The sequence below is a fragment of the Phragmites australis genome, chromosome 11 (genome assembly GCF_958298935.1).
Source record: "Phragmites australis chromosome 11, lpPhrAust1.1, whole genome shotgun sequence".
NCBI lineage: Eukaryota > Viridiplantae > Streptophyta > Magnoliopsida > Poales > Poaceae > Phragmites > Phragmites australis.
The window spans coordinates 28,864,506-28,886,100 of NC_084931.1; the positions used below are offsets into that span (position 1 = coordinate 28,864,506).

The window sequence follows — 21,595 nt, forward strand, 5'->3', positions numbered from 1 at the left end:
GTAACTAAAACCCGCCTGGTCAGGCAGGGAGTCCAGGTCCTGGCGTCCGAAAGTGAGAGCGTGGCTGCTTACCAATGCTGCCTGAAGCCATCCCCATCTAATGATGTGTTAATTGCTCAGTCACTCTTCTTTGGCTTCGAGAAATACTACAAGAGCCGATCTTGATGCTCTGCTGATGCATATTACTCCAGATGGACAATTAAGCTCTGGCCTAATCTCTTCTTTCATTCTGTCCTTTCCCCCTTTTGGATAGGCTTGTGGTGCCAGTGCAATATGGGAACCACATGTGGAAGAGACTTAGGTTTAAATCATGAATAGTGTGTAATTGATTGGAGTAAAGTTATTTTTTATTATAAAAAATGTCATTCACGAGCACGTTTTAGGTGTCCTAGTAACACGACGGTAAGACCACCGTGCAACATAAATTAACGCTATGCCGTGTTAGTTCTTTTTTATTTTCTCTCTCCTCTTTAAAACAAAGAGACAGTTATAATTTATAAATATTATTAAAATTATTTATTTTCAATAACCTTATTTGATTGAGAAAAAGAACAATCTAAATAATTTATTTTATGAGGCAGATTATGATAGATATTAATCATCCATAGACACAAGAAAGAAAGCACATTTATGTTGTGCATTTTCTCTCATTAGCATTCTCTTTTCTCAGGCACTAAAAATCATCAACTTTTCCGGCCTCTAAAAACAATCTTGTACGACGCCATGGTAGGCAGCTGAGGCAACCGTGATGCGTCTGTAGGTGGTGTTGAAACATGCGCGATAGAGTGCGTGTTGTCCAATCAGCTAGCAGCTGTGGCGACTGGCGCTACGACCAATGGCCATGGCCATGCCCATCGCCCATGCCTCCCCGTGTCAGATCGATGGAGACTGATACGGACGGAACCGCCAAAACTTTGGATCCAAAAACAATCTTGTACGGGTGACTTTATTTGATCGACTCCCACCAGGCCACCAGACTCTCACCAGACTGTTTAGCAAAACTCTCGTAACAATTTTTTTATTAAAATTAAAAAAGTTTTATTAAACAGTAGTTTTTAGTTTTTTAAGTAGAATTATTGAGAGTAATTTTCTGAAATAAACTAGAAACTGATAAATAAAAAAAATACATTTCTTTAATTCAATTTTCGTACAGAATCACTTTCTCTACTAAAGAATCTAAAAAATTATTTTCAACTATATAATCATTTCTACCAAAATATTACTCTTCCCAAAAAATTTGAATAAAAAGAACCCTAACAAACAGGCCTAAGCCCGTATGCCGAACAATACAAGTACTCTACCAGTCTGCCTACGTAACCAATGTGGTAGTGTATAGCCCGTTTCAAACATGGTAAGAGCGTCCGTACTTTTCCCCTGAAGGAATCGTGGAAGATGTTTTCTACCAAGTTTGAACTTTTCATGTTCCAAACAGAGCTTTCGTTCAAACGGCAGAACAGCGAACTAATGCTTACACAGCTCTTCTCCTTGTTTATCTTTCTGGCAGGAGGAATATCTGTTCACGTGAACCTTACAGTTTCCGAAGTTACAGTTGAGGGTATATTTGAATGAGTTTTTTATTTAAATATTTTGGATGAAGTAATTCTTTAAGAAAAATGATTATCATATGATAAATTTTATGAACAAAGTAATTCTACGGAGAAGTGAATAATAAAAAGTTAGTTTTTTAACTTTCAGTATTTAGTTCATTTTAAGAAATCATTATAAGAACTTAAATCTGCAAACGGACATTTGGCAAAGATCCTATTAAGGTCACTCCTAATGCTTTATATCTTATGTGATGTCTAATTGAAGAGATAGAGTAAGAAATTGATGTTAAGAAACAAGTTTTTAATATATGCATGTGTGTTGTAAATTTTTTTGGGATTTCCAAGATAATATATTGTCTCACACTTATCTAGCATTCTTTAAAGAGCTATTTTTTTTAAAAAAATAAAGTCTTTCTCTCTCATCTTTAAATTACTTATCACATTATTTTTTTTAATGAACATCTAATTAATATTTAATAAAATAGTATTGGAAGTGGCCTAATTCTATTTAAGAGCTGGTCTGGAATATCTGTGAAAGCCCTGAGTACTTTTTTTTTTGACTCTTCACCACTGAATACAGGTGTAGTATCTAAACATGAGCGCGCGAACTCACCCCACACACACGAATCCACTCCACACACACCTAACGCACGCACATGCTAGCCTTACAACTACACGCAGCTTGAAGAAAGCGTCCATCCGAAGATCATCAGGACCCATCAAGAATCCCGTAGACGACGAGCACGTCGTAATCCTGAGTACTTGGTACGGCACGCTTGCGCGTTCGGACCGGCGGATCAGAACCAGCAACCGACGTACCGAACCGAAGAGCCCGACGGGACCCTACCAAACCGCAGGCAGGCACGGGAAACGGCGCGCAAGGGCACGACGGCCGTGCGGAGCCTGTCCGCGGGCGCACGGGCGGCAGATGCCGTGCGGAGTGGCAGAACCGACGGGTCGAGAGCTCAATCCCGGCCGCAGCACCGGCGCAGGACACGCGGGAGAGGCAGCGGCCTACGAACGTGCCCGTGTGATCTCGCGCGGCGGGGCTCGGGCGCTCGGCCTACCGCCGGCTTACCAGTTGGGCCGAGATTCCACCCACCTAAATGCACGGGCTCTTTTACGAAAGGCCGGCGGGCCGTCACACGAGTTGCTGCTTAGTTAGAAGCCGAACCACCTGCTGTGCGCGCCATCCAATGCCGCCTCTTCCTCCTCGGGCACGTCGCCGGTTCATACTCGAGGGCGCGCCCTCCCTCGGCCGCGCACGCTGCCGACTGCAAGAGGAAAGGAAGGCGTCCGGCAGAACATGCCGTTCACATACGACCTGCTCCACTCATCATTCGAGGCGCCATGCAAGAGGGCAGGTGGGTGGGTTTCGCGTGCACTGTGCTCTCGCTAATACGTTATCACTGCTAATTTAAAATTGATATCACTACTAACTTTTAAACTGATAATAAATTAACCATAGTGGATTATCTCTGACGGCTTATATCTTGAAACGACAGCGATAACTCAACGATCACCGCCCGTTCGTAATATGAACCAACATTGATAATCCTTCAGCATTTATAAAAATACTCTATCAGTAAATTTTCAGTATAAGAATCTATCTCAAGTTCAAGAAACTCAAACTTAAGACAGAAGATCCTACGTTAAAATGTTACTAATAGATAAATAGTATTTTTGCTATTCATTTAGATCTACCTATTGTCACAATCATCTTAATACAAGATTCGTGCGTGCAGTAAAGACGTCTATCTAAATCTACATTCACAGTGGAGACGGGAGAGGAGATGAGGAACGAAAATGAGGTGACCATGGGAGAGGAGATGAGGAAACTGGGAAGATGTGTGACCACACGGGTTGTTCATGAGAAGGTGAGGTGGCTCTAAGTTTGGCACGGAGGACGAGTCGAAGCACAACGCAGAGAGCGAAATGATATGGCTATAGCTCGAAGCTCTACGGACAGCGAGGTGGTTACGGTTGGACGAACGATAATGATGCGTTGAAGCTGGGCACAAGGAACAGAGGTAACCGCGGTGGAGACGGTGACCACCGCTCCAATGCAGTCGACCACCGCTCTACTGCGACTGTATTTGTCCCTCGGGAGTGGCTTTAGGAGAGCGAAATTAGGTGAGAGAGTATGTGAGAGACGAGTTTTATTTATAGACAAATTATCACTACTGTTTTGGATTACAAATCGGCAGTGATAAGTGTCGTTTCATCTTCGTCAATTATTAAAGACACATCTTTTTTCGTATATCTTTTTAAAAATCGGTAGTGATAAATATTATTACTGTCAGTTTAAAATACGAACCGATTAAGATAAAAATTATTATTATCTATTATTAAATACACGTCTTTTAAAGAACTAACAATAATAAAAATATTATCACTATACAAACCAACAATAATAAATACTACCACTACTGATCCTTATGTAGAGCCTAATAACCGATAATGATACTTTTCCTGCTGGTTATTACTAAACAAGTGTCTCCGCTCACCCTCCCACAGATAATCGTGCCTGGAGACTGGCGTTTGTGTCATGTCACCCCAGGAAGAGGTGAGGACGGCGGATGGGGGGGGGGGGGGATCAGGCGCGGCGCGAACAGGCGCGGCGACGCCGACGTCGACGCAGATCTACTGGGCACACCGTGTAAGTGCGCGACAGTTCTTGATGTTCCGTCGCATCTATCCGTGCACTCGTGCTTGCTCCATCTCATCCTTCGCCATTGCCTGGTGCATGATAGCATGAGTTCGGCGTGTGAAGTAGACGTGGACTTTGCAAGCGTGGACACTTTCTAAATAAGGCTGTAGCTCTTTGCAAACTTTTCTGGCAGGATTTCTCCAGATTTTCAGTTTACATCAGGTTCATCAAACTTTGGTTAGGCAGCCTGATCTACTTAGTCCCTTTTGCCCCATTAATGATTAGAGAGAAAGTAAGTTCGGAGGCACATGCCACTATGTTATGGTATCGACATAATTGTTCACTGAAGACTGCAACACGCTCGCTATGGAGGGAAAAGAAGTTTTGCCACCGTCTACGCATTTCTGTGATAGACGGCATTCGTGATGGTTACGGAATGCACGTTGGGTGTAGGACGCGTATGGCAAGCATGGAGATATCACACTGATATTGGGGGATGTATGTGCCACAATGTACATATATACCACACATACAGATATTATCGGAAGTTGCAACTCCTTTCAGCTGCACGGGTGCAAGGAGCATCCAACCCTCTCGGGTTTCTGGTATTGAGCGGTCCGCAAGATTCGTGCAGAAGGCATTGCCAACCTGATCACAAGTATGCCGCTAATTCTTCGTTGTCCATGCATCCCAGCTTTGAACTTTTTTGTTGGCCAAATCGCTTCAATTATAGCAGCGTGCATTCTTTGTTTTGAGGAAATTCAGGAGCTAAATTTTTGGTGAAGCCTGAATGAGCATCTTGGTTAGCTTTCTGTTCCCTCCAGATTCCTTCTTCAATCCAAAGCAAACTGAACCCTTCTGTTTGGTAGTTACAGTAAGGTATGTCTCGTATACACTGATCATACTTGGTGAGGGGTCACTGATCCAATGGCTGTTTTCTAGTTCCGAGAATATATCCAATACTTTTTAAAGCTTTTACGTGGTTCAAAATTATAGATTTCTTTCCATTGCAGTCAATTCTTTGAACTGTTGGAACTGCTGCACCACCTGAAGTTGAACTTCAGCCAGAAGCACAGCAAAGGGGAGCACAACCAAATCCGGCTGTTTCAAGTTCTAACCAATAGGTTGACGTTAAGAACTGAAGAGTATAATATGGCTTATGCAAGCCCCGGGACTGATACATCAACAGATCCAGATACTGGCGAGAAGAATGAAATGGTACTTACCATTTTCAATTCAAATCTTTTGTACTGTTACGTAGATGGTATGTAACTTTCAATCCTCTGATGTGGATGTTTTTTTACAAGGCACACTGTAATTTTGACACGAGCAGAACTTGAAATTTCTCTTACTTCTATGATAATAATGTTTTTAAGAACAATAATGCATCCTGATTAAAAAACATCTGATGGTTGTCTCTTTATTGTGATGCACGTCTCGCTTCAATAGAAACAATCAGCTTGCACTCAACTAATTTACTCGTATCTTGATACATACCGAGCTTGTCCACTTTCAGTTTGAACTAGGGCATCTTGCTGTCCGTGAAGCTTCTGATTCTGGTGATAAATCAAAGGACGAGCTAGGTCAAAAGGTATCTGATTTCTACACTTTTACTGCATGGATCATGTGAAGATTCTGTTGTTTCAGACTTCTTTTCTCGCCGAGTTAATGGTAGGCACTCCGCCGTCTTGCCCAAAATCGTGAAGCTGCTAGGAAAAGCCGTTTAAAAAAGAAGGTATTTTTCATGTGCCTATTGGTGGATCTCATAATTCTGTCTTTGTGTAAATGTTTTTTTGCACATGTTTGCAAGGACTGCTCTGAAACTAAATTGTTTATCTGTTTCTCCCTTCTCAGGTATATGTCGAACAACTTGAGACTAGCAGGCTGAAACTTACTCAGTTGGAGCAGGCGCTTCAGCGTGCTCGCCGACAGGTATGCTCTTCATCTTTTGATTTTTGGATTTGGGAAAAAATTGCATCTCCTGTTGAATATACTGGTTCTTTGACATTTTCCTATTTCTTCAGGGCATTTTTATTTCGACTTCGAGAGATCAGCCTCATTCAACTTTTGAAAATGGTAATTTACTATTTTATGTGTAAAATATTTAGGCAATAATGTGCGTTATCTTAAAGAAGTTTCTTCTTGAGATAAGCTGCTACTCCAATTTCTAGGAGCCTTGGCATTTGACACAGAGTATGCACGGTGGCTGGAGAAGCACAACGAGCTGACAAATGAACTGACGGCCGCAGTCAATGCACATTCCGGTGATGATGATCTTCGGAGGATTGTTGACAGCAACATGGCACACTGCTGCGAAGCTTTCAGGCTTAAGGGTTTAGCAGCCAGGGCAGATGCTTTTCATGCGCTGTCAGGAATGTGGAAAACCCCTGTAGAGAGGTGTTTTCTGTGGTTAGGTGGATTCCAACCATCAGAGCTTCTTAAGGTTTCTGATCTCTCGTTTTTCTTCTTTTTTGTATTAATGTACTTCTGTCAAAGATTAAAGACTTCCATGCTTCTTTCTTATACTGATGCTGTTACCACAGTTACTGGCAAGTCATCTGGAACCCCTTACAGAGCAGCAGCTTGCCAGTATATGCAACCTGCAACAATCCTCCCAACAAGCTGAAAAGGATCTTTCACAGGGAGTGGAGGCGCTACAACAGTCGGTCGCAGACACCCTTGCATCAGGATCCCTGCCTGCAGGTTCTTCTGGTAATGCCGCAGATTGCACGGGCCAGATGGCAGTGGCAATGGGAAAGCTTGGCACTCTAGAAAACTTCCTACGCGAGGTAACTTCTGCAAACCATGGAGCCTGTTGTTGCTTGACATGTTGTTTCTTGTTGCTTAATACGTACGTGGTATATTTGCAGCACCATCTCAGATTTTTTCCCCCGAAAAAAATGAAGAATATCCTCTTTTGCAGGCTGACAATTTGCGACTCCAGACTCTTCAACAAATGCAGCGCATATTGATCACTCGCCAATCTGCACGAGCACTGCTTGTAATCAGTGACTATTTCTCTCGGCTACGCGCGTTGAGTTCTCTGGATTGCCCGCCCATGGGAATGAATTGAGTTGACTCATCGATTGGTTGTTACTAGGGAAAAAGAACAAAAATGTAGGTACTACGATATTCTTTATCTTCAGTAAATTTTATTTATGCACAGGAATTTAGTCATTCCTTGGCCCTCACAATGTAAAAAAAAGTGAACGCATATTGCAGCAAAATGAGCTTAGTAAAGGACCTCCATGCGTTGGTGATGTCTTGATGTTCCGAGCTGTGGATCTTGCTATGTGATCACAGTGGAGAAAAGTTGAAGCTCAGCAGCTCTCTTCTGTCTGTCAACTGTGATCCTACCATGAAGTAGGTCCTGTTGCTGAGCCTCCTCTCCGGGCGGAACTCCGCACCCACGACGTGGGAAGGGAAATTTTCAGGAACTCCGCACCAACGGTTCATTTGCATTCGTGCTAGAATAATAGTTAAAAAAATTATAAAATAAATAAGAAAATTAAATAAATAGATAAGTATCTGGTAGAAGAAATAGATAATCGAGATAGATCGTATTATATTGCGGAGCGGTGCACGGGGTCGGTCGCGTCTCACCGCTCCGCGCAAGGGCAGAAGCGGGCCAGCGACCCACAGGCACCGGGCACGCTTCTGGTGTGGTCGTGTGGATCACTACCCGTGGGCTGGCCGCACCACAGCGGCTCAAACCCAGGCCGCGTACGCACAACCACAATGGGCTAATGGTATGGTGGGACGCGCTCTCACGCTAGCCGTTACCGCTGACAGAACGGGGTAATGACAAACATGGCCAAATGGGCCGTTCGTGCCGGCCCGGCACGGGCCCGACTCGGCACGGCCCAAACGGCCCATCTACAGTAACGGGCCGTGCTGTGCCGGCCCGCGTGCCTTCCCCTCGGCCCACGGCACGGCCCGTCGGTGACCGTGCCATGTCAGGCCGGCCCGAGCACGATTTCGGCCCGACGGCCCGGTCGGCCCGACGGGCCGAAATAGATAAAAAAATATGAAAAATACATAAAAATATATAGAAAATAGATAAAAATATAAAAAATAGATAAAAAATATTTAAAAATAGCTTAAAAATTAAAAATATAAATAAAAAATAGAAAATAGTGCCGGGCCGGACCGTGCCGCGCGCTCGGCCCAGACACGGCTCGGCCCGTCGGTAATCGGACCGTGCCTACAGTGCCGTGCCTCGGACCGACCCAATAGACACAGCCCATTTGGACGTCTTTAGGTAATAGTATGGTGGAGCTAGGCCGCTGGGGCAGAGCCAGAATCGAGGGCTGGCTGAAGTCCTGCCGAAACTCAATCAGCACAAACGGTGCAAAGTGTGATTTGATCTGCACTGTGTTTGCTGGCTTCTTGATTGCAGATAATCAATCTCTACTCTATAAATTACGAGGATTCCTGTGTTACCTTTCCCTCTACTATTTTTTATATAATAAAATTCTTAAAATTCAAATAATTTATTTACTTCTATCATTCATCCTATTTCTCTAGCCTCTCTTGTATCTTTCTGGCTATAGATACGATACTTGTTTTACTAATAAAAATAAATAAAGAAATTAAAAAGAAAATTAACAAATAATCTTCTAATTTTTTTAGATCCCAACTAAAATAAAACTACGACATCGCTCTCAACGTATTCGTTCGGCGCTACTACTGCGCATCCACGTCTCTATCCTTATATTTTACGTTTGTGATTTATGTTGCCACGTTTAATATTTATATTTTTGTTGCATCACACAACCTAGTAAGTGGTAAACATAAAAGAGGAGCAAAATGGTGAAACAAGGTGTATCTGAACATCAGTATAACAACCGTAATCGTCGACCAGAATTTTATTGGCACTGCAAAAATACAGACACTAACTCAGAAATAAGAGCTACAGACGGTGCACTGCTGCTACTGCACAATACAAAACTTCAGTGGCATAGAACCAAGAGAGTACAACGCAAGGAAATAGCAGATCGGCTGCAATCTAGCTCGTGGTAGAACCCTATATCCTTTTAAGAACTTTCTCAGCAGCCTCCACGGTTTTCTCGATATCCTGGGGGGTGTGCGCCAAGCTGGTGAAACCTGCCTCGAACTGGGAGGGCGCCAGGTACACGCCCTCCTCAAGCATCCCCCGGTAGAACCTCCCAAACTTCTCGGTGTCGCTCTTCTTGGCGTCGCCAAAGTTGTGAACAGGGCCACCTGTGAAGAAAAAGCCAAACATTCCTCTGATGTGTCCTCCGCACATTTCATGGCCTGTTTTAGCACCTGCATCCAAGATCCCGCTAACGAGATCACCGGTGATCTTGTCCAAGTATTCGTAGGTGTCAGGCTCCGTCAAACGCTCAAGCGTGTGAATTCCAGCAGTCATGGCTAGAGGGTTTCCACTGAGAGTTCCTGCCTGGTACATTGGCCCAGCTGGGGCAACCATCTCCATGATGTCCCTCCTCCCACCGTAAGCACCAACTGGGAGGCCACCACCGATAATCTTCCCCAAGGTTGTCACATCAGGGGTGATCCCAAAGTACTCTTGAGCCCCACCATAAGCCAAACGGAAACCAGTCATCACTTCATCAAAGACCAGGAGTGCACCATCTTGTTTGGTCAAGTCACGGAGGGCGTTGAGGAAACCAGGTTGTGAAGGGATGAAGCCAGCATTGCCAACAACTGGCTCAAGGAAGACTGCAGCAATCTCCCCTTTGTTGTCTTCAAACACTTTTTTAACTGCCTCGACATCATTGTATGGTGCTGTTAGGGTCTCGTAGGTGGCTCCCTTGGGAACTCCAGGGGAGTCTGGGAGGCCAAGGGTGGCAACACCACTGCCAGCTTTGACAAGGAAGGAATCGGCATGGCCATGGTAGCACCCTTCGAACTTGATAATCTTTTCCCGCCCAGTGAATGCACGCACAAGGCGGAGTGCTCCCATGCAGGCTTCTGTTCCTGAATTAACAAAGCGGACCATTTCGATACTTGGTACAGCAGAGATGACCATCTCAGCCAACACATTTTCCAACACACATGGAGCACCGAAGCTAGTTCCTTTCTTCAGAGTTTCAATCAATGCAGCATTCACCTGAATTCAAATACAACATTTTAGTATGATGATTTTGATATGGCATTCTCAATTCGCAAGCAGTTTATATTCAAATGCCCCTGAAACATTTTTGGTTCAATATTATAACGGTTCAAATTTCATGATTTTAACTGACATACATTTGAATGTGATGAAGTACAATAATCATGGGCTTCACAAGTTTGATTTAATAATCTGAACATGAAAATGTTTCAACACAATTAGTCCCTTTCTCTTTTGGAAAAAGAAAATTACAATTAGTCAAATTAATCATGTAATTAATATAAAAATATTGAAAGCAAGCCGTTGACCAGCAAATATCCATTCTAGTTGAGAGAACACTCAAGTCATCCACTGATCAGATAACAAAAGAATACTTTAACATTCAATATCATAACTTAAAAAAAAACATATAAACAATGATGTACCTTATCATCCGCATGACCGATGATTGCAGGACCCCAGGAACCAACATAATCAATATATTCATTTCCATCCACATCCCACATATGAGAACCCTTTACAGAATCAAAAACTATAGGCTGCCCACCAACAGATTTGAATGCACGGACTGGCGAATTAACACCTCCAGGCATCAACTCCTGCGAAACAGTGGAACACCGATCAATAAAACATCCCGAACCAAAAGGAAAATTGACAACCAAAACTGACCGAGATCTCAAATGGAGAGAGATCCTAAAACTGGTCTGGGTGATAATAAGACTCCGCCATCTCATGAGAATTTTATACCCAATCAGGGTTGCACTCACATCTATCGGTGTAATATACCAACTACAGATCCAAGATCTGAAGCATGACTCACAAAGAAATGAACTGCACAAAACTATAGTATTTTTGCTAGCTTTTACATATTAAATGTAATGCGTGCTGCACCTAGGCATTTCTATCTCGATACAATTGCTTACGGCTATCATTCCATCTGTATGGCTCTCTCATGTGGCAATTTGGTTCAAGAACGTAGTTGACCTTGACCTAACTATGAGCTCACACTGTCAGCCCCATCCAGACCACTCCCTGCCCCCGGTTTCCAAGTTCCAAAGCTTCTTTGACAATACACCTCTAATTGGTTTCCCAACAATGCATTCCATTGGCAGAATGAAATAGAAAAAAACACACCAATCGGCCACAATTTCCACAAGCGAACAATTCTCCAGCTCGCCGCAAGCGCACGTCTCTTCTTTCAGAATTCGCACCTAAAAGAGCCACAAGACTCTCCCGAACCAAAGGGAACCCTAACGCGCGGCATTAAGGCCGGAAAGTCGAAGGAAGCAGGGATAACGGTACCTTGGCGGCGTTGAAGATCTCCTCGGACTTCCGCACTGTGTACGCCTTCTCGCCCCTCTCGACGGAGACCGCGGCCCGCACCACGGACCGAGCGCGGCACCCGGCCAAGGGCCCCCTCGGCGCGGCCACCCGGGCCGAGATACCGGACGCCACGGCGGCGGCGGCGGCTGCTGCTCCGGCCATGCTCGTGCTGGGCTTTCTCCTCTCTCGCGAGGTCGGAGGCGGAGCAGACGAGGGGGGATAAGGAAATTTCGGAGGGGTTTGGTGTGATTGGGTCTTAAACAGGGCCCACCAGCGCACGATCCCTTTCTCTATTTTTTTTCTTTCTCTCTCGCGCGGAAGGAAAGGCCGGCGTTTGTATGGAGCGCATAGGCTACGGGAAAAGATGATCCAATTTTAGTTAGGATGGAACGAGTCAGTTTTTTTTTTCTTATTGAGATAAGAGGGAACAGTATAAGTTAGTTTTTTTATTTGGTTGATAGGATGAAAATGTATAAGATGAGAGTATACTTTTTTTTAGAATTTTAATTAAATATTGGCTTAATCTTTTTTTATCAAACCAATTAAAATGAATTGCTAGTGAGCATTAGTTTACTTATAAAAATATTTAAAAAATTTAGATCACTTTTATACTTCCAAATAAAATTGTCAATTAAATAAAAAAACATAACACACATACGCAAGGGACTGGATGGCTCCGTCCCGTACATTGATCAAATATTCCTCTGATGGCCATCCCGTCCGGCCTTTGCCGTTCAACCAAACACCGAAGAAAATCAGGCCGCCATCTCCCATCCATTATTGTGTCTCCATCCAAATGTCTCCTAAGCTGAGGCTCCGTTTGACATAGCTAGGATTTATTTGATAGAAATCTAGATCTTGGATTTTTTAATTTGATCATATCCTATTTTAAAAAATCTAAGATATAAAACTGTAGATGGATTGAGGATATTTGGTTAAGTCATTTGGTTTTTATTTTAGATACAAAATAAATATTTAAATTATTTTATTTTATTATACAAACTTCTTATTTTAGATAAAAAAATATTTAAATTATTTTATTTTATTATACAAACTACAGATCCAGTATGGATCTCGGATCTAAAATTGTACCAAACAACCCCTATGTATCTAAGATTTCTTTTTGAAGCTGATCAAATTTAGCTTTAAAAAAATCTTAGAATTGAAGTTGTTGTTGGATTAAAGGTATTTAGTTGAACTATCTAATTTTATTTTAGATAAAAATAAAAGTTTAGGTAACTTTATTTTATCATACAAACTTCAGATTCAGCATAAATCTAAGTGCTAAATCTGTGACAAACAGACCTTTAATATGGGCCAAGACTTTTGTCCCGCATCGCTTTGCTAGCATGGGGGCGGCATGTTTAAAAGGCGGCCTGCAGCCAGTCGAGTCACCTCCGCACTAGGCAGAGGTGCGGGCCTAAAGCCCGCCTAGGTTATAAGCTATCGCACGGCTCGTGTACAGCGACGCTGGGCCATGTGAGGACACGTCTACTGAATTTGGTGAAATTTTTTACATTTTAACTTTTTTTAAAACATATCCTACCAGTAGATCCCTGCAAAAATCATTTCTAAAAATATATCCTTTTGCATAGCGTCATGAGTAGCACGGCGCTGTGATATTTGGTGCCCTACTACCGATCTTCTATTTAGATCATACGTAATAGTTATCATAACATCAATTGTTATGATGCCACGCTATTCAATTACATATCAAATGTCGTGACACCGTAAAAATATTCTATATTTCGATATTATTTTCCCATAAATCTATGTGTAGAAAAAGTTTTTTAAAAAGGGCCAAATTCTAAAAATTTGTATGCATGACACGTACAGTGTAGTAGTGTACAATGCACGCCACAAAAGTTGTAGTAATGTGCTCTTCTGCTGTACAATACACAATGTACTACCAATACCCCATGTACATGTAAGAGATCTGTACAGGTATAAGTTTAAACAATTTTGGCCAAATTTATACTGCTCTAGTTGATGGGTCTCGTTAAGCACAGTTCCTTTTTAATAAATAAAGGAAAATAAAATCTGGAACCCATTGGATTCCATTAACCACGCTACCCGACCAAGAAACAGGTGACATGATGGAGTTGGACCTAATACTGGCCAAAATATGAGCAGATTTGTTACAATAACATGGAGCATGCTGGATCTCAACCGTTCACATCAATGAACCGAGCAAACACCAAAAAAACCTGGCCTCCTCTAAACAGAGGCTGGAAAGGGCAGGTCCTGTTCAGAGCTCTAAAGGTCAAGCACACTCCTCGCAAGAGCTTACTATTGTATGATTCAGGAGATAAGATCTTTTCATTTATGGAAACTGGAAGTTGCATGCAGTAAAGGATTTAGCGTAAGGCAAACAAAGCACAACTTTTCTCAAACAAGGAAAAACGGAACAGAGAGCCAAGCTCATGATCAGAGGTACTATACTTTCTGCGATTAAATGGATAAATGTACAATCGAGGCAGAAGTGTTTGCACTCTTTCTTCGTTAAACAACGAACTGGAAAACTCACAGAGAAAAGAATGAAAGAAGAACAAACCGAACGAAAGAGCGACTGAAACGGAGACTTGACTTTAGAGTTTGGACATTTAAGAAAAGCTTAGGTTAGCAGGTGTGAAACTGAAGCACGTTAAAGAAAGCATAACAAAGCACGCACCTTCATCCATAAGACATGTTAAGCCACTGAGCTGAGGCTTGTCTGCACCTCATAATCTATTCAACGATGTTAAGTCCGAGAGTCGTTTTAAAAAAATGTTAAGTCGAGAGTAGCTATCCCTGATTGTTCTTTTCCAAATTCTCCATCAATGCCGGCCAGCCAGGGTTGACTAGTTACAATAGAATGGTATTAGTCCACCATGCTCCAGTTCACTGGTCTTTCCAGGAAGTGTGCCCCCAAGCCTCCTCAGCTGTTTCCCCCCATTTGCATCTCTAGGAGACAGTAGACAACCAAAGAGGCAAATACCATGGCGATCGGAGAAGCTGTGCTGTCTGCCTTCATGCAGGCACTTTTCGAAAAAGTGATTGCTGCTGCTTTGGGTGAGCTGAAACTCCCTCGAGACATCACTGAAGAGCTGCAGAATCTATCGAGCAGCCTGTCAACAATTCAAGCTCATGTTGAAGATGCTGAGGAGAGGCAACTGAAGGATGAGGCTGCACGCAGGTGGCTTGCCAGGCTGAAGGATGTTGCATATGAGATGGATGACTTGCTTGATGAGTATGCAGCTGAGGCCCTCCGATCCAAACTAGAAGGCCCAGCCAACCATGATCATCTGAAGAAGGTCAGGAGCTGTTTCTGCTGCTTTTGGTTGGACAATTATTTATTTAACCACAAGATAGTGCAGAAAATAAGAAAAATCGAGGAGAAGCTCGATAGGCTTATCAAAGAAAGACAGATTATTGGTCCAAACATGATCAGTGGGACTGATAGGCAGGAGATAAAAGAGAGGCCCAAGACAAGTTCACTGATCGATGACTCAAGTGTGCTTGGAAGAGAAGAAGATAAAGAGATCATTGTGAAGATTTTGCTGACCCCTAATAACTCAAACCACACACACCTTTGTATTCTTCCCATAGTGGGTATGGGGGGACTAGGAAAGACGACTCTAACACAGCTCGTCTACAATGATGCAAGAGTAAAGGAGCATTTCCAGTTAAGGGTGTGGCTGTGTGTTTCTGAAAATTTTGATGAGATGAAGCTTACCAAGGAAACCATTGAATCAGTTGCCAGCGGGTTCTCATTGGCCACGACAAACATGAACTTGCTTCAAGAAGACCTCTCAAAAAAGCTGCAAGGTAAAAGATTTCTTCTAGTCCTTGATGATGTATGGAACGAGGACCCTGAAAAATGGGATAGATATCGCTGTGCTCTAGTTACTGGGGAAAAGGGAAGCAGGATTGTAGTTACCACACGAAACGAAAATGTGGGGAAACTAATGGGTGGGATGATTCCTTACCATCTAAAGCGGTTATCAGACAATGATTGCTGGCAGTTGTTCAAGAACCATGCATTTGTAGATGGTGACTCCAGTGCACACCCAACTTTGGAACTAATAGGCAAGGAAATTGTGAAGAAGTTGAAAGGCCTGCCGCTGGCCGCAAAAATGATAGGTAGTTTGCTATGTGTCAGGGATACGGAAGATGATTGGAAGAACATATTAAAGAGTGAAATGTGGAAACTACCGTCAGATAAGAACAATATATTGCCAGCTCTGAGATTGAGTTACAGTCATTTGCCTGCCATATTGAAGCGATGTTTTGCATTTTGTTCAGTATTTCCAAAAGACTATGTGTTTGAGAAAAGAAGGTTGGTCCAGATCTGGATGGCCCTTGGGTTCATTCAGCCTCAAGGAAGGAGAAGGATGGAAGAAATTGGGAGTAACTATTTTGATGAATTACTAAGCAGATCCTTTTTCCAACATCACAAGAGTGGATATGTGATGCACGATGCCATGCATGACCTAGCACAGTCTGTCTCAATTGATGAATGCCTAAGACTGGATGAATGCCTAAGGCTTCCTGACCCTCCACACATCAGCAGCCCTGCAAGAAATGCCAGGCACCTGTCATTCTCTTGTGACAATAGAAGCTGGACCTCATTTGAAGCTTTTGTTAGATTTAAAAGAGCACGCACACTTCTACTACTGAATGGATATAAATCGATAACAAGCCCTATCCCCAGTAATCTGTTCCTCAAGGCAAAATACCTCCATGTGCTTGATCTGAACCGAAGAGACATTACAGAGCTGCCAGATTCTATTGGGAACTTAAAATTGCTTCGATATTTGAATCTCTCAGGCACTGGAATAAAAATGCTGCCTTCATCAATTGGCAGGCTCTTCAGCTTGCAAACACTAAAGTTACAAAACTGCCTTGCACTAGATTACCTCCCAAAGAGCATAACCAATCTCGTAAATCTTCGATGCCTAGAAGCAAGAACAGAGTTGATCACTGGCATAGCTGGAATAGGGAACTTGACTTGCCTTCAACAGTTGGAGGAATTTGTTGTCCGTAAGGACAAAGGATACAAGATCAGTGAATTGAAGGCAATGAAGGGGATCACAGGGCGTATTTGCATTAAGAATCTTGAGAGTGTGTCTAGTGTGGGAGAGGCAAAGGAAGCTTTGCTAAGCGAGAAGACATGGATCAATGCTCTACACCTAGTATGGTCTGATAGGATGCGCTTGACTTCAGAAGAAGCAGATCGAGAAATAGAGATACTTGGATACCTCCGACCACATCATGAACTCACTGAGCTGACCGTCAAGGCATTTGCAGGCTTCTACTTTCCAAATTGGTTGGTTAGTCTCGCACACTTGCAAACCATCCACCTGTCTGACTGTGCAAACTGTTCAATTCTACCAGCGCTTGGAGCGCTCCCTCTACTCAAGTGTTTAGATATTGGGGGTTTTCATGCCATTATTCAAATCAACCAAGACTTTTCAGGAACCAGTCAAGTTAAGGGGTTTCCATCACTGAAGGAACTCGTATTTGACGACATGCCTAATCTCAAAAGGTGGGCTTCTGTACAAGACGGTCAGTTGCTTCCGTCCCTCACAGAACTTGCAGTGGTTGACTGCCCTCAACTAAAGGAATTCCCATCCCTCCCCTCGACACTAGTGAAGCTCAAAATTTTTGAAACAGGTTTCGCTATTCTTCCAGAAATACATACAAGTTCTCAATTTCCATCATCATTGGCATGCCTACAGATTCACAAGTGTCCAAATCTTACATCCTTAGAGCAAGGATTGCTTTGCCAGAAATTATTGGCTCTCCGGCAATTAACCATCACTGACTGTCCAGAATTAACCCACCTGCCAGTTGAAGGATTCAGAACCCTGACTGCTCTTAAGAGTATTCATATTTATGACTGTCCAAAGCTGGCACCATCCCGATCCCGACAGCATAGCTTGCTGCCCTCCATGCTTGAAGATCTACGCATCAGCTCATGCTCCAATCTTATCAACCGTCTTCTTCGAGAGATTGACGAGATCTCCTTGTTGACAAATCTTGCCATCACTGATTGTGCCAGCCTTCACTATTTTCCAGTAAAGCTCCCTGCCACTCTGCAAAAATTGGAGATCTTCGATTGCAGTAATCTGAGATGCTTGCCTCCTGGCCTAGAAGAGGCATCACGTTTAACAGCTATGACCATTTTGAAATGTCCTCTTATACCATGCTTGCCAGAAAAGGGCCTCCCACAATCATTGAAAGAATTGTACATCAAGGAATGCCCGCTGCTAACAGAGAGTTGCCAAGAAAATGGTGGACAAGATTGGCCTAAAATTGCTCATGTACCAACCATAGATATTGAAGATGATAGTACCTTGACTGACAGGAGCATAAGAAGAAGATTATCCTGAATGCATCATGGCAACACAACAGAGGTACCAACTAGATGCATCTTCTGCTTCTTCTTCTTTTTGCATACATATTACAGCGAACTCAAACATATCCTTGGCCGGTGCTTTTGTACTCCCTTTTTTTTTATCTATTTTGCACGTTAGCCATACTTATCTCTAAATGTCTTCTATATGTCAAGTCACGAGAAGTAAGAAGTACGCTTTAAACCCGTACTAAACATCAGCAGCAAGCCAGCAACATAGTATATGCAAGCTTTGTGTTCGAAGAAAAAGCAGCATTATACCTTAGAACAGGGATAGCCAATTACAGTATAATAAGCAAAACTAAAATGAACCAACAAAGGACAACATTGTTTACCTCTTCTATCATTAAAACCTATTTTTTAATGTTTTCGAAAAGTTCCCTATCCTCAACAGTTTACTTCAGATCACCAACCATGGCCAGGTCATATCTTCTCAGGAAACAAAAACAAGATTTTAACAGTGTTTAGGGTTAACAGGGTACAATAGGCAGTTTGTGCAAAAGTGTGGAGTCAGTAGCAAGCCAACTTCCAACCTACTTCCAAAAAATGTTATGATAAAGTTGCTCATGCGTGCATGCACAGCAACAGGCTTACAGAATAAACTGTCCAGGGTACCAACAGATTTGCCAAAATATCGATGACAATATCCCATACTTGATAACTAAAGTTAGTGCAGCTCTCTGTTGAATATGCACGACCTGTCTAAAAAGGATTTAGATTTTTCATTTGTATAACTTCTTGTCTTTATTTTCAGATCATCATTTGGACTCTGAATGTCTTTCGGACAATGCCGATGCTTCAAGAGCATTATACTGTATGTGTTCCACCTGCCATCAGAATGCAGTAGTCCAATGTACAAAACTAGAAGGACTAGATGGTTCAATCGATACTTTTGAAGAAAAATAGGTAGTTTCAGCAGACAAAGTGTAAAAGGCAATACTGGCATGTAGTTATGTCAGGTTCTTTCTGTTTGTGTAACCACATTCCAAACATTGGGAACCTGTGTTTTTAATAGTATCATCATGTCGCCTAGTATTTGTTTATTTTTGTCTCTCTCTCTTTTTTTTTCTTTTTTTGAGGAACTATGGGGGGCTTGTTAGGCCGGCCTGAACATTTGTATTGCAAAACTGAGAACAAGTTTACAGGCAAGCAGAAGTGACAGGGTGGAGTGGGACAGCAAGAGGCGAGGTATCAGGCAGTATATGTTTTGACTACACTTATCCTAAAATTTCAATCTATTCTCTGTCTTGCTCCTGAACACTAGCATTTCACAAAGGATACTCAACTACCCAACTGTGTCATTGCAACTTTCAAGAGCCAAGCAACCATTACCCAAAATTTTGTTTTACTGCCGGTGATCATCAAATTTCTCCCCCTTGGTGGGAACGAACGCATCTAGATATTTTTATCATTACTTCTATTTAATTCCCAGGGGATGGCAACTTTAACCTGTAATCTGAAAAAAAAAAGGTGATCCAATGATCGTGATCATCCCAATGAAACTAGTGTTATACTGGAGAGAGAGAGAGAGAGAGAGAGAGAGAGAGAGAGAGAGAGAGAGAGAGAGAGAGAGAGAGAGAGAGTATATTACGCAGCCTAGGTCTGGAGAACGGCGAGTGCATCCAATAGCGGAAGCCAATGGGGATTAATAGCGCCCCAAATAATGCATCATTCGATGGCGGAAGCCAATGGAGATTATAGCTCTCCTTACGAATCAGCAAACCGCGAATCCGAGATTAGCGGAAAAAACCCGACGAACTTACCGTCTCAAAAACGAAGGGCACGTTGCCAAATCCCCGCGCTTCTTCCTCTCTCATCCTCCCGGGCCTCCAATTTGTGGCGGCGGTGCGCGCCGGCGTCGTCGCGCGGGGTGTTGGCTGGGCATCGGTAGTGTGGCCGCTGGCCTGCTGCAATCGTGCGCCGCCGCCGGTGAGCGTCGGGACGACACGCGAAGCTTTAGTCCGGCCCAGCAATTTTTGGGACCAACAAACGAGGGCTAAATTTGGTTGGGTCCCCCTTCAATCTCCCCTCCCCGTCCTCAAGATGGTCGGCCCATCAAGCCACACAGTATGGGCTCGTGGATTGTAGTTTCCATATCGAGTCCATTTGAAAGAAATTTTTATTTTTATATTTTTAAATAAAAAATTACAAATACATACTTTATTTTTGAAAAATTGCAAATAGACTTATATCGCGCCAATATAAGTTTAGATTTGCAATTTTTTAAACAGCCTTATATATTTGTAATTTTTTTAAAAAAATAAAAAAATAAAAAGCTCTATTTGAAAAGCAATGGATAGAGGGACTGAACTGAGGTCAATGCCACTCGTCTTCGTATAAATCTCTACGCATAAGTTTTTTATGAGCCGCTGATGCCGTACGATTATCTTCCCGATTAAAGACACCCAGTCAATATTACTACTTATGAAAGCAGGGAATGTCGGTGGCCACCTAGCCTATCCACGTCGGCCAAAATTGCTTCCACCGTTTGATGTGTATCGTGTGGCTCGGCTCGTGTGCGGAGCCTCCCGTGCTCGCGCCGCGCCATGGCGCTAGACTGGCGTGTGGCTAGCCTCGTTGGCGGAGCCTCCCGCGCTCACGTGCACGATAGCGCTAGAGTGGCGGGGAAGGTTCTCGTGGAAGTGCACGCGTCGATTCAAGACGCGATTTGCAGTGGTCAGCCGCGCGCAAAAAAAAAAAAAAAACAAAAAAAGAGGAGATAGAGATAAGGGGAAGGAAAACACGAAGAAAGATCTTTCTGTCCTCTGTCTTCACCCTTCGCTTTCAGCTCGTTGCGAGTTTCATGGTGCACCTCCGGCTCCTCGGTCCCCTAGGGTTTTTGGATTTGTGCGATTTTTCCCATTTAGGATTTTGGTTTTTACCCATGGTCGCTTTTCTTGTGTGATAAGAGAGAGCTTTATCCCACCTATACTTTAGTTACCTCAGCACTTTCCACACGCTTTTCCACACGCTGCTGTTTATATCTTCCGCTCTTTTTCTTCTCCGCTGCCCCGACTAATTATTGTTCTTTCCTGCTTTTGCCTACCTGATCTACGGATGCCTTCCCCTCCCCCCCGCCTCTTCTTCTTTTTCTTCTTTCTTCTTCTTCTTCTATGTTTTTTTCTGACTTTCTTCGCCGGCGACACCACCATCATTTGCTTCTTCTGCTCCTTCCCTACGCATGTATTCTATCTTTCGTGTGCCGCTTTGATTATTTCCCTGGCTTACTTCTCTTATATTCACTTGTTCGTTTTCCCCTGGAGCCGCTGCGTCCATGCGGATGAATATGGTTGCCTTCTTACTCTTTGTAGCCCGAATCTATGATTTTGTTGTTACTTCGGGTACATCTATGGATTTTTTCCCACCTTCCTTTCCTTCGTTGCTCATCTTTACTATACTGCTTTCTAATATGAGGGACACACTAATGGGATGTGATTCCTGCTCCCACCCTCCTGTTCCCACCCGGTCATTCTTCTTCGTCATCTACGTAGAGGAATGAAGAGGGAAAATGACAGAATCTGCCCTTCTGTGATTCATTGGTTTCCTTTCGGGTTATTACTAACCTCATCATCTGCGCAGAA

The 21,595-nt window shown here is 43.1% G+C and overlaps 2 protein-coding genes, 1 long non-coding RNA gene and 1 pseudogene across 4 annotated transcripts; 2 read left to right on the top strand and 2 right to left on the bottom strand.

Moving 5' to 3' along the window:
• Positions 1 to 4,720: 4,720 nt before the first annotated feature.
• LOC133885092 (transcription factor HBP-1b(c38)-like) lies at positions 4,721 to 7,265 on the top strand (annotated as a pseudogene).
• Positions 7,266 to 9,026: 1,761 nt separating this feature from the next.
• LOC133884591 (glutamate-1-semialdehyde 2,1-aminomutase, chloroplastic-like) lies at positions 9,027 to 19,958 on the bottom strand. 2 transcript variants are annotated; one of them, XM_062324057.1, is made up of 3 exons: positions 19,778 to 19,958; positions 10,720 to 10,893; positions 9,027 to 10,291 (listed from the first exon to the last, which is right to left on the bottom strand). In XM_062324057.1, the coding sequence occupies exons 1-3, from the start codon at positions 19,829 to 19,831 to the stop codon at positions 9,224 to 9,226; spliced, it is 1,296 nt and encodes a 431-aa protein (XP_062180041.1). In that variant the 5' UTR covers positions 19,832 to 19,958; the 3' UTR covers positions 9,027 to 9,223. The 2 variants fall into 2 exon arrangements, with proteins under 2 accessions (XP_062180041.1, XP_062180040.1); XM_062324056.1 differs by lacking the exon at positions 19,778 to 19,958 and adding an exon at positions 11,597 to 11,885.
• LOC133884590 (disease resistance protein RGA2-like) lies at positions 14,522 to 19,188 on the top strand. Its single transcript, XM_062324055.1, has 2 exons — positions 14,522 to 18,015; positions 18,769 to 19,188. Exon 1 carries the CDS (start codon positions 14,596 to 14,598, stop codon positions 17,989 to 17,991), a length of 3,396 nt encoding a protein of 1,131 aa, XP_062180039.1. The 5' UTR covers positions 14,522 to 14,595; the 3' UTR covers positions 17,992 to 18,015; positions 18,769 to 19,188.
• On the bottom strand, positions 18,529 to 19,771 carry LOC133884592 (uncharacterized). Its single transcript, XR_009903136.1, has 2 exons — positions 19,606 to 19,771; positions 18,529 to 19,470 (listed from the first exon to the last, which is right to left on the bottom strand). It is a non-coding gene; the product is annotated as an uncharacterized LOC133884592 (long non-coding RNA).
• Positions 19,959 to 21,595: the final 1,637 nt, after the last annotated feature.

Excerpts from the sequence above, each read along its gene's own strand:
- LOC133884591 (XM_062324056.1), bottom strand. The coding sequence starts at position 11,779 with ATGGCCGGAGCAGCAGCCGCCGCCGCCGCCGTGGCGTCCGGTATCTCG. Across the intron at positions 10,894-11,596 it reads AGATCTTCAACGCCGCCAAG|GAGTTGATGCCTGGAGGTGT; the intron begins GTACCGTTATCC and ends ACTGTTTCGCAG. Across the intron at positions 10,292-10,719 it reads TCGGTCATGCGGATGATAAG|GTGAATGCTGCATTGATTGA; the intron begins GTACATCATTGT and ends ATTTGAATTCAG.
- LOC133884590 (XM_062324055.1), top strand. The coding sequence starts at position 14,596 with ATGGCGATCGGAGAAGCTGTGCTGTCTGCCTTCATGCAGGCACTTTTC.